Source organism: Seriola dumerili, unplaced genomic scaffold (genome assembly GCF_002260705.1).
Source record: "Seriola dumerili isolate Sdu_G_001 unplaced genomic scaffold, Sdu_1.0 BDQW01000078.1, whole genome shotgun sequence".
In the NCBI taxonomy this organism is placed as follows: Eukaryota; Metazoa; Chordata; class Actinopteri; order Carangiformes; family Carangidae; genus Seriola; species Seriola dumerili.
Genome location: NW_019174333.1, coordinates 739,961 through 753,164, shown reverse-complemented (window position 1 = coordinate 753,164; position 13,204 = coordinate 739,961). Strand labels below are relative to the sequence as shown.

General features: G+C 40.8%; 1 protein-coding gene across 1 annotated transcript in view; it reads left to right on the top strand.

Moving 5' to 3' along the window:
- Positions 1 to 269: 269 nt before the first annotated feature.
- LOC111220895 (ETS domain-containing transcription factor ERF-like) overlaps positions 270 to 13,204 on the top strand; it is a 35,155-nt gene continuing 22,220 nt past the window's right edge. The window contains exon 1 of the mRNA XM_022744166.1: positions 270 to 810. Within this exon, the coding sequence (XP_022599887.1) occupies positions 789 to 810 (22 nt within the window). The 5' untranslated portion in view covers positions 270 to 788. The remainder of the gene's footprint in view (positions 811 to 13,204) is intronic.

The following is a 13,204-nucleotide window of genomic DNA, read 5'->3' as shown; positions in this document are numbered from 1 at the left end:
AAGTAATCTCCCGAAAACATAGACGATCTTTGGCAACAAGTGGGCGTTCAGTTCCTCCCTCCCTCCCTCCCTCCCTCCGTAGGTCAGCGTGGGCGGCCCCGTGTGGCAGGAGGAGAGCGAAACACGACACCCCGACAGAGGAAGGGGGGGTTGAGAGAACACGAAGTGAGTGAGTGGAAAAAGAAAAAGTCTGAGCCGGAGAAAGAAAAGGGGCAGAGAAAGAAGAAGAGAGTTGGCTTTGGTACTTTTGTTCCTTTCAGAAGCGCCGCTGTTTGACTGTCGGTGAGGATGATGATGATGATGGTAGTGTGGAGGAGGAATCGACCATGCGACATCGTTGCAACAAACGGGATGAAAATTTAGACTCGTCGCATTCCGTTGCTCCAGCACCGACCAACGGCGGCACGACTCCTCCAAACTTCGACCTGCGCCATTCAGACCAGGGCGACTGGATTTCTCCCCCCTGAGACTCGGGGCAACTTTTCGCATCAGAAGCCCCCGTGCTGAAAAACAAATACTCTGCCACAAAAGTTTTTTGAGTAAACGTCGATGAGTTGAGATAAAAAGCAGAACCTCATGCGAAGTTAGCGGAGATTTTTTTTTACCTAACTTCAGAGCCGAGCTTGTAATCGGGGCAGGTTCTTTCTAACGAGCCTCTTGTGAGAACAACACCGGAGGAAGGAGTGGGGTGTCACTGCTAACTTGGCTAAAGGCTAGCTAACTAACGTCTAAAGTTACCACTCGACAGGGAAAGTGACTGAAGCAGCACACCGACGACGGCAACCAAGATGAAAACCCCGGCAGACACGGGTGAGTTGACGGGCACACACATTAAATAGACTTTTCTTTTTTCATGTTCCTCAAAAAGAAAACAACAGCGCCTGTAGCTTTGGCGGCTAGCTGGTTAGCACGCTAACAAACTCCAGGGAAAGTGTGACAAAATTATGGCGCTAGAGTGGATCCATCCGAGTCGCTTGTTGTTGTTTCAACAAACGCAGAGGGTCCGTACTGCTCAGCACCACTTTGTTTTCAACTGTAATAAATCAAGGGAAGTTGAACTACTGTTTTATAAACTTTATTCCATTTACATTTAACTTTAAACGTAAATCGCTCAGCTTCTGTGCTGAGCGATTTACAGTCAACGAGGGCAACTGTAGAGTTAGCTTTAATTTCCCGGATCAGTGGTAAGGAGTCAGGGTCAGGCCAGAGTGCACTGACCCTGAGTGCAGTAGCTTTGTGTTTGAGATTTAATTAATGCCTCATTATAAAACGACCTCAGTTTAGTGGGGAAAAAGGAAGAAGTGAATAAGAACTATACAATCTTTGATAGCAATGCACCCGCACTAGTCCTGTGGCCCCTAATCAGAAGAAGAAAAACGAGGTGTGTGAGTTAGAAGAGATAACTATAAGGAATTTACATTATCTTGCAGGAAATGCACAGCAGAATGGTTCTCTAAGAGAAAATGTGTGAAACTAGTAAACTTGATAAGAGAAGAGAAGATTACAAGTCTGTGTAGGATGTAGCACAGAGCAGATACAGTTGGATATATAGCTTATCTAGCTGCTCACATTATGACAGAAAAAGCAACACGATTTGGTGTTTTTTTTGCATTTTGATTATTCTAAGTGGGAGGTCTCAGCCAACACACTTTTCCATTTATCACAACAAAACAGTCTGCAGTGAATGGTGGAAAGTGACTGCATGATTGGATCCTGAACTTGACTGCTATTGCATTTGATCAGTTTGGTGATATAGTGGTGGGTGGCTGAGGTAGTTAAACTTTCCTGGATAACAGGCTCATTTCATTGTTGGTGTGAGAAACATGTTATGTCCCTTTTATTCAAACATTTGCATTTGTGAGTAAATGTGTTTGATTCTTGGAATGTTTTACCAACGTAGTTAAAAGCTAATCTACTCTATGAATTTAAATAGATTTCAGCTCAGAAATCTCAGATTCTGCTTTTTCAAATTCCACACATTTTTCAGAAACTTTTAAATTATTATGATTTTCCTTCCATAGGTTATTATTTCTCCTCCATTGTGCATTTAGGTGCTTTGAAACTCAGTTAAGTCAGGAGTGTTGTGTGGTAATCTTGGGCAGGCAAAGATCCAGTTCCCATAATGGATGTTTAAGAGGGGAATGCCACACCACAACACAACGTCATAATTAGAAATATGACTTCTAGATTTCTCTGCTGCCTCAAATAACCTTTCATATCCCCAAAAAATTGTGAGAAAACTTAAAATACAAGCAACTTTTTACACAGTGGGATTTTTTTGTGAAAGGCTCTGTCGCCACATGGATGTGCAAATACAGCGTCTAATACTTTGTGGAAATAAAATGCTGAAAAAAGTTTTTGCTGGTGTATTATTTTTATTTTCAATGTGCTTATGTGTAGCATAGGCCCAAAGTACTTGAGAGCTGAGCAGTACTGAGCTATGACCCATGAAGCATCCTTTTTTGATCTTGACCACAGAGCTCATCATGCAGAAAATACTTTGCAGGCAATTATATATACTTGATTTACAGACTAAAAATAGTTTTATCTGTTATACACGGTTAAAAAAAAATCTTGAGAAAATCAGATTAGCCAGGTTTTGCTGCTCTTCTCTTTTGTTTTAAAAGTAGACCACCTTATTTTACCACATGCCACACAGCTTATATATAAATAATCTTCTGCTGTTAGGTCTACATTCATCTTAAAGGAGTTCATGTTGTTTGTTGGTAGGTCTAAAATGAAAGCCAACTTGGTTAGTTCCCATTTTTCAGCATTTATTGTGTGATTCATACCAACTTCCCATAGCTTCTAGGGATTAAAATTAGACTTTTTTTCACTGGTGAGTCATAACTCTAAATGAGGCTGTGTAGCTTGCACAGTGACATCAGTATGATGTAGTTTTCTGTCAGGAGAGCCATGTTGATATTAAAGGATCTCATTGAGTAACCCATGAACTGTATCCACATTACTTTATGCACACAGCTACACAGGTCCTTTGTGTGTATTTCCTGTAGTGTTAGAGCCTGGTGACTACTTAAAATATATATACTATATATATGGGTCAACCTCCACTCTCTTCCTATCAGGAAGTCAGCAGTCTGGCCCCACCAGCTTCAATTTTCCACTTGTGTTACTCCTTGTATCAACAATGCACCACATGTAAAACGTCACAGCTGTAGACGGCCGGGGCCAGCGAACTAGCACGCTTTGTTGCACTCTGTATGTAAGCGTGTCTGTGTTGTGTGTTGTGTGTTGTGTGTGTGTGGTGTGTGTGAGTGTGGAATGAAAGGAGCCATACATTAACAATTAGCTGGTGTTAAGTCTGGCGAGGGCTGAGCTGCTGTTTACGACTGAATGTATTTATACATTTGTGAGCACAAATGTGTGCGTTTGTGCACAAATGCAGGTGTGTGTGTGTGCGCCCATATGTCCGCCACAGTGCTGCTCTACCTGACATTGATGTGGTCAAAATAAAGTGAGTGTTTGGCTTTTACCAGCGAGACCAAATTGCCCTCTAGGAAGACCCATTTGGTTGCAGGCAGTTGACTCAGCCTATTGTAATTACAGGAAGAGCAACTAGACGTCTTTATGTAGATTCAAATAGCTCTAATAACACTGGTTTGACCAAAGCTAATGAACCAAGGGCTCGGGTTGTTAAAAAAAATGACGCTGTTAGTTTCCTTTGGGAAGGACTTTGTTGTGTTACTGTCTCACCACTATACTGAATTATGCTGTTGGCACCAGCAGCAGAGACGGCACAATTACACAACAAGTCGAGGCCAAGTTGTTTGTCTCAGGGAAAGTTTGAGAAGAGGTGCTGGTGACTGACGGTGTGGTTTTCGCAGTCGCCGTGTTTTAGGACACCCTGGGTCTGTGTGATTTATTGGAGATGTTGTAGTGTCATGTGCTTCTAGTTGGCTGCAATTTATGTCGTGTGTATGTCACTAAACATACAAGAAAAAAATTTGCTATATTAAGTTACTTGTGCTTTGTGGTGTTTTTTTGTGACAAAGCTTTTGTTTTTTTAAAAGCAAGTGTATATCTATCTTTTTTTAAAAGAGACGACTACAATCAGGTCTTGGGTCTTATTTTTGGCAGGACCAGTCAGGCTCAGTCGGGTCAGGCTGTAAACATGAGGGTAATTGCTGGGTTCAGGTCTCAGTTTCACCTTTCTAACACATACTAAATCATGACAGAATCCATTTGGGAGGAAAATGCCATAACCAAAAAAATCCCTTAATTCCAGTGTTCCTCACAGGATGTACCCTTTCCCTGGTTTCCCTCCCATTATGTGGTTACTATGACTGATCAGGTCAACGCAAAGGTTGACCTGATCACATTCCTGATTACTACTGAGCAAAGTCCGGACAAGCAGACCCTGGAAAAACTGCAGCAGAGTGACGTCAGCATTTCTCTGGTGTGTTGTCAAGTGGCGGCCCAGGTCAGTGTTGCTATGATCATCTCTTGATGTTACGGCGAGCCTCTTTTCCTGGAAGTGTGTATGTACAGTGGCTTTGGTGACCCATGCGAAGCTAAGAGAATAGACAACAGGTTATGCGAGCTGGGACATGCAGGCCAAACAAACACCAGGGCCTCACGCACAGGAAAGCCTCACAATCAGCCGGTGAGATGAACGTTGATAGACATCTATGCCTGCACATTTATTCACTTTTTTAAAATCTAGAGGATCCATTTTTAAAGGTGTAATTATATCAAATAAAAAGTTACAGTTCCACATTTAAGGTAGTGTTTTTCATCATTGTGTGATTGTAGATCTCTCTGAGGTGATGCTCTGGATATCTAATTTTGGAATTAAACTGTCACACGCTGATAACGTGTGAGATGAAATGTTTTATTTAGAGGCACTGGAAATCTTTTGAGCTTCACACCTTCCACATTTTTATCTTACATTTTATTTTTATCTGTTAGGGTGTTTTTAATCAGGATTTCCTGTCTATTTTGGTGAATATATGATACACAAAATTCTTTTCACACCAGTATTTCAGAAGTAGTTACGTTACATCTGAGGGAAAAGATGGAGCAACCTTAATCAATTTGTTATTGTACATGACCAGTTTACTCCTCCTCTTACTAAACAGACATTTTATTTCTGTAGGCACCCATTGGGATTTGGTGATTTGAAGTGCCTTACCTCAGGGTGGTTGTTCTGTATCAGGCCAGATATTAAAAGTACAATCCTTTCTCTTCTACTGTGAAACCAACAGGAATTGTCAATTTGTAATGTTGCAATACAGTAGTTATTTTTGATCAATTGTGGTAATTGTCTTTTTTGCACACACTTTATATCTACATGCCTCATCCGTTCCTACTGCAATTAGTGATCTCCTACAGTCCCCAGGATGACTTTTAACAGCCTCCATACACCGTGCTTAAACTTGTAAAATTCAGCTGTGGGCTGTACATGCAGGTGGAAAAGCAATAACAACAAGAGCGTTTTTTTTCCGGTGGAGAATAAATGAGCGTTGCACCTGTTGCTCTAATTGGAATACATCCTGGGGCTGTACTGTATGTATCTTTTGAGGCTACTGACGGAGAAACAAATGTTCTCTCTGCCTCTTCAGTGATGAATTTCTGTTTGCAAGGTTGTTGAACATCTGTATAAAGCAAAGAAACTTGTGCTCTGGGATATTAGAGGTTGACACTAAAGCCTGTCGATTATGGTGATATTTTTGATAGTTGAAATAGATTTTATTGTGGTACCACGTGTCTACATTTGGACAGTTATTCAGAGTAATAATAAAGAATATACTATCAAAAAGAAATGGCTGTTCTTCTGGCAGTTTTAAGCCACTTTTCTCATGTGAAATGTAACTTCTTCCTTTTTCCAAGTGTGGGAAATCTGGTGTGAGAACACTGTGAGGCCTAGGTGTTCCTGAGCAGTGTATCTCCATGTAATTTTGCTTTGATGAATTCACTTTCCGAGCTCTCAAAATACAGACCCGCCTTAGACAAAGTGCAGCTTGCTTCTTTATCTATGCACTGTCATTTGTTAAGTACGGACAGTCCCGTTTTTTTTTTTACTCCAAAGAATGTGCTCATGAGTTTAACGTTCTTTGTCAGCCGGCCTGTTTGCTTAGTAGTATCTGTAAGTATTTATGACTGAGTGGATCTGCGTTGGCTCTGTGGCAGTTGACCTCCAGCAGGGCAGATGAAAGGACAGAGTAGGTCAAGTGAAACCAGCAACTCACTTCACCGACCAGATAAGGAAGGCTTCTGCAGCAGGACACATCTCGCTAAGACACCTGACAGGATACTGTTCAGTAACACACTTATAAATCCCTCTTGCATAAAGTTACAGGTTATACAAAATCCAGATAGATTTTGTATTGCAAGTATACAAAAAGTAAGCATTCTCAGTGGAGCTTCACAAGCCCTTGTTCATCAGGAAATCTAGACGGACAGTCTTTTCCACATCAGTTGCCCTTGATTTGCGTTTGTAAGTTTTTGAATCCAACCAAGGCTGAGAGTACAGAAGGTGTAGAGGTAGGTCTGTGCTTTGTCTCTGGCTGTTTTGACTGGAGTCATTCTAACTGAAAGCAGTGTGGAGAGTTGTGCTGTGTGTTATGGCTAACATCTGTGGTTCGTGGAGAATGACACGGAGAGAGGTGGGGGTGGGGGAGCCCAGGTTGGTTTGGCGTCCTTTATGGCCAGAAGGATTGAGGTAGGGCTCTACCAACATGTGGGTCTGACTTCTACAGACTGTATAAAAAAAAGAATAAGGGTACAGACTAGGTGTGGTCCTGTATAATACTGCCCACACTGCCACTGCCAGGGCTAAAGTAGTTACAACCAAGCTGCTGTCAGACAGAAATATCTACCAAAGCCCATATGTTTTACGGAGTCTGTTTTAGCTAAGCAGAGTGGTTAGCCTGCCAGGTTATATCCTGCAGTAGGTGGCAACAACTAGGTTATAATGTCTTTTTTTTTTTTTTAAATGAAATGGGAACTTTGACACACACTGAAGTCAACTGTGACATTCATTGGCAGAGCACGAGTGGAAAGTCTTTAGCTAGAAAAAAAACTCGGCTAATTCAGAAACCATTTGTAAAACGATGCAAAATAAATTGGGTGCATTTTGTCAAAAAGGGGCCACCTCAAGAGTCACTGAGGGAAAACCCCCCCTGCCAACAGGTTACAGAGAGAAAAAGAGTTTGGTTTTGTGGTTGTTTGGACAGGGTTGATCCAACCCAGACTTTTCCTGCCCGTACACTTGTTGGCCTTACACCTGCACTTTTACCCCCTCACTTGCTTGACTGAAAATATGAGATGTCCAGCTTTGTGAAATAATTCATAATCACATAAACACGAACTATAATACTCTTCAAAATATTAATTTCTACAAACCACACTCGGTTGGATATGCTGCCAGTTAAACTTCCATAAAAAAGTCAAGGAGGGGATAGTCAAGCTAAGAGCACAATTGAAACCAAACAGTTTGAATATACAGCTTGTAAACCCAAATAGACATTCAGGACAAGCGTGTCAGTGTGTGTCTGTTCTGTGTGGTGTTTCAGTAGTAAGGACTCAGGGGCTGTAAGATCTTGAATTTTATTTGATGGGGCCACACTGAGGCTACGTCCACGCTAATGATGGGTACTCGAGTACTTGTTGTTGACGTCATTATTCGAGTAGCGTTTCACTACTCGCGCACCTGCACACATGTTGTTTTTGGCTACATTAGTTCGACTCAGGTAGCGTTACGTCCACCATGGCAGTCGTGACTAGGAAAAGTGATGTCTGGAAATACAACCTCCGACAGCCAAACAGTAGGCTTGGTCGGGGAGGTCGTGTCCGTTGCCACTTTTTCGCCTCCTGTCCCACGGCTCCTGAATTTTTGAGCACTGATTACAGAAATTTTTGGGGTTGTGTTGTAGCCTGGATTGGTGAAGATGGAGCCCTTTGGAAATGATGACATAGACACCCAGGGTCTCTCCCTGACTGAGTCTTATCAGCCTCAACTACTGATAATGAAATACAAGTGTTACTGACCTTGTTATTTTTGCTAGCAGCCATTGTTCAGTTCAATTCTGTATTTTAATGCTACAACTGTCTTTGCTTTTGCACATGCCCAAGTTATGTGAATGCTCATGTACGTATAGTCTGGACGGAGATTGTTTTGTTTGAAAATGCTGTTGTAAAATGAAAACGTAGTAGTGTGGACGTAGCCTCAGAGGTTTGTGACAGTAGCAGTAACCATACACATTTTACTATAGCATATTCTTTGTCCGCACTATACAACATTTGTGGTCTCTTGCTGGTACCTCAAGTATGTTTAAATTCACATGCTTTCTGCAGTTGCCCGTTTTCCTAAATATCATGTCAACAAAATGACTAAGAGTTATTTAGAGTTTCTAAAGGAATTCATCCAAAATGATGCATGTGCACAACAAAAAGGCTCAAGTATCATTGTGGCAGCAGTCTGCAGGCCCAAGGGAAAGATCAATGGTTGCAGTGCTGTTCTTGTGTCCAAAGAAATTAAATCCAAAACCAAGACACATCTGGTCTCTTCTTACAAGTGTCTGTCTGACAGGCATATTTTTTAAATATGAAAGGGACAGTTTCCTCCAGCTGAGTTTTATTCATTTCTACACACAACAGAAAGAGATGGAACTCCTTTAATCTTCAGGAGTTACCCTGAACGCACACTTTCTAGCCATGACAAGAGGCAGCAGCACCTTACCTGTGTGTTGGCATAGCAGGTATATGTGTGGAAAGACTGTTGAGCTGTTAACATCATTAACTATGGATGTATTCAGACACAGGCATCTCATTTTTATTTTGCCAGCTCTGCAGCCATTTTTGAGCTACCTACCAAATTATATAATAATATAAATAATAATAAATATATATAATTATGTGAAATTTCCTCTTACATTTTTCCCTGCTGTGGTGACATAGTGTAGCTTAATGTTGTTAAAGCAGCATGGAAGTCTCTGGCCTTTCAGCAGCATGTTACAGCCTTGATTCAATTCATGCAGTGTCACAATGAGATGCTGCATGCTCACTTTGAGTTTCTTGCAAGCACCGCTCTACTTTAAATGCCTTTGAATGAAAATAATATAAAAGTAAACAATGTGATGTTTTCATTGAATAAAGTCCAAGAGAGCTGGGGAAGGTTTTCTGTCTTGTCTGGGAGTTAATAAAACCTGTCGGGGTCTGCGAGGGAAAAGATGGAGTGAGAGAAAGATGAATTCAGCAGAGCACGGTCTTTCTTGTCCGTTGTGTTTGCTTCAGTCATCAGTCTATTGGGAACTCTGTGTTTTTTTTCTCTCTCTCTCTCTATCTCTCTCATGGCCATCGCTACTTGTCCTGGGACTTTCTGTGTGTGGTGTGTTGACTGATGTGACTCTGTGTGTGTCAGCATTTGAAACCTAAAATATAGGAAGTTTGTGTTAAAGGCTAATTGTATAAACTTTTTTTTAGTTTTCACACAATTGCATCCAGGCAGCATAACACAAACCTTCGCCCTCCCACACACCCACATTCAGATAAGAGTACAGTGAAACTTTACTCCCCATAACAAATAGGGACACTTTCACATTTTCTCCATCTCAAGCTCACACACACAGTGTACACCTGACAGCCTACAGTACTTATCTCACCTCTAGGCAGATCAAAAAAGGGGCAGGTCAATGAGGAGGAGAAGCTGTAACACAAACAGCCTAAAGATTTTTTTACCAGATACGTACTCAGTTTCAATCAGCTATTGTTGAGCAATTGCATGTAACTGTGTGTTTAGTGACCATAAACAAAGTTGTACAAAATCTTTTGAGGGGTTTAGCTGGTCAAAAGCTAAATACAACATTTTTCTCTTGAATGCACCATTTTAACTGGCCATGCCTCACAAATGAAATTTTATTTGTTTCCAGTTGTATTTGTACATTGTAAAGCTGAAACAATTAACCATTTTAAAAAAATTGTCACACTTGTCACAAATTTCTGACATTTTGGCAGACCAAATAATTAATCCATTAATCAAGACAATAATTACACATTATTCAGTTATCGGTAATAATCATTGGTTCCAGCCCTACTACACTGTTATCTAACATCACCCCTGTTTAATATTAATCTAAAAACATGCAAACAGAAGGGAGCACTGATGTACATCTGCTTTGTTGCTCTACATAATTATGATAAACTGTCATGTGATTGAAAACCAATATTGGCCTTTGTTCAAATCATTTCACACTTCTGGCATTGAGACTCACTTAAAGCTGTAGAAACTGTAAAAGCCAATGCAGAGTTTGGCCTTGTCTTGTTAGCTGCTTCAAAGGTAGGCCATAAATTATCTTAATGATAAGAACAGCACCATTTAGTCAGGTCAGGCCATAAAGTTCAGCTCGCTATTTCTCCCTGTCTGTCCTTCACGACCTGCAGCGCTCACACTCTGCTAACATGCTAACATCAACTTAAAACTCTTGGCAATCTAAAATTCTTGTGTATACTTGCTTAGATGACTTGATGAATGAGCTAATTGAAGCAAATGATCTAATTGAGAAAGAATGCTAAATCGTTAACCATTAAACATCAGCATGATTTAACCTGGTGAATTTATTAAATTCAAAGATCTGTCCCTGTTCATTTGTGAACTCATAAGAAGTAGATTTGTCACCCATTTGTTGTCCCTGTTGGCTGTTTGAAAGGCCCCAGGCCGATGGCAGTGATGAATGAGTCGTGTCTCTGTTTTATTGAAACGTGAAAGTCAGTTAGTCCCTCAGACACTCACTCATCTCGCCTACTCCCAGCATGCGTACTATATTAGGGGGCCCGGACCCTCCACATGCTATGAAAATGGGTGATGTCTGTCTTGCATTAAAACACACACACACAGACACACTCTTTTAATTTTCTCACTGCAGCTAGTGAACATGGCTTGCTCATTTGGGCTGCCATCTCCCTGTGGTGACGCCGTCGTGCCTCTGTCTTTAATGTTTTTACACAGAGAGCGAGCCACTCAGTCTAGAGACTGCAAGATCCAGCTTTAATGCAATAGACGGCAGAATTAAGACTGCGGTGGCTCTGCCAATGAGGAAAGGCTGACTAACGCGCCCAGACATCACACATGTAGAAAGTCCCTCGCTGGCTGTTTTACATTTTAAGAATTTCACGGACACACTCATGCTGAGCGAATTACTGTCACTGTGATTGCACTCTGAGCTACAAGCAGTAAATCAACAATATTATGAGCCAATACTGAAGAGTGGCAGCTTAGAATCAGAGTTCTGGCTGTAATAAAAAGATGTTCATGTTGAGAAAAAAATTTAGAAAAGGTTTCTTTCTATTCAGTGAGAACTTCATACAAGGTGTCCTTGATGGTCCAGTTTGATTCTTTACGTCTAATCAACAATAATTCCCCCAGAGTGAACAGGTCGTCACTCAGGCTTGAGTTAAGTATCAGACATGATTAATAATACTTCCACTTCAATTATCTTGACTATTGAAGAGCACATAGCCCACCAATGAACAGTTATTCCTGACATTGCTGCAACTATTGATTATTTTCATTATCAATTAATCTGGTTATTTTCTTATTGATAAATCGACTGTTTTGTCTATAACATTTCAAAAAAGGTGAAAAATTCCAGTTAAAATTAGTCTGACTTGTTTTATCCAACCAACAGTCCATAGACTGTTTATTTTTATGTCTGACAAAGAAAAGCATAAAATTCTGGACCCAGGAAATGTTGACTTCAACAATCATTCAATTATCAAAATAGCAGATTAATTATCAGGCATACTGGGTAAAGTGACTAATTCGAATTTAATGCAATTTATGTTGTCAATATTTAAAATTCAATGTTTCCACTTTGAGTTGCCATCATTCAGTCACAACAGGCTGCTAACTGGGGTTTTATTGCCACAGCGAACCCATTTTTCCACGGTAGATCAGGCAGATTTTATAACTGGCACAAAAGAATGAATGCACTGATATTACATTGGTCCTCGTATTGGCAGATATCCTGACTTCAGCTATCAGAATCAGTATTGGAAGGGAAAAGGTTTGATTGGTGCAGCCCATGTTTGCACCTTACCTTACTTTGTTACCTCATATTGTTACTTAGCTACTGCTAATTCTGTCTACTCTGTGTACAAGACACCTATTGTAAGTCTGTCTTAAAAAAGTTTTCCTCTTCTGTTGCTTTTTTGTAGAGTTTATTTTCCTCATTCACATCAAGCCTTTAAGGACAGAGGGTGTCATATGATGTGCAGAATGTGATTTTGGCTTTAAGATTGATTTAACTTCTCATAGCCAAAAGTTTAGTGAAACTTTATCCAGTAGAAAAAACACTGTAGAAGACATGTTTAGATGCTTGGAATCCAGGTGTTAATCAGCGCACAAATATGCACATTCCTGACTGATATTTTTTCTGACACCCACTCGTCATAAAAACTCCTGTATGGTTCCTCTGCTCCTTAAGTTTTATGACTTCAAGAATATTTATCTGTCACATCCCTGAACTGAAGCTTTTCGTAATGTCAAGCTGGTTGTCCTTCCTACTAGTTGTAATCAACAGTGGAGCCTCTTTGTCTCTGTGGAAAGATGCTGAAAAGGAAAGCAGCATTATGGGAAAGGAGGAGATGAAATTTGATTGGCGTGGAGTACAAGAATGAGTCACTCATCCAGCTCCTTGGATATGGAGCTACAGGCCTATTCTGGGTTGTGGTGACACGTGTATGTATTGGGGTGTGTGTGTGTGTGTGTGTGTGTGTGTGTGTGTGTGTGTGTGTGTGTGTGTGTGTGTGTGTGTGTGTGTGTGTGTGTGTGTGTGTAAACGTGGGGGGTGTGGGGGTTTTTTTTACGTGTGTGGTGTGTGTGTACGTGTGTGTGTACGTGTGTGTACGTACGTGTGTGTGTGTACGTGTGTACACATGCACACCAGTGTTCACATGGCTTAGTCCAAGAGCTGAAGTCACCAAATTTTCATTATTGTGTGCGTATGTGTTTATACATGTCTGTCTATGGTTGTGCGGGCAAATTTTGGTTGTTTGGACATTTTAACTTTCCTTTGAGGGTTAAGACTTGGTTTTGGGATTAAGGTTAGAATTAGGCTGAGGTTAGGGGCAATGCATTATGTCAGTATAGAAAGACCTGTGTGTGTGTGTGTGTGTGTGTGTGTGTGTGTGTGTGTGTGTGTTGGAGGGAAATGAAAGTAGTCTGGAGACNGTGTGTGTGTGTGTG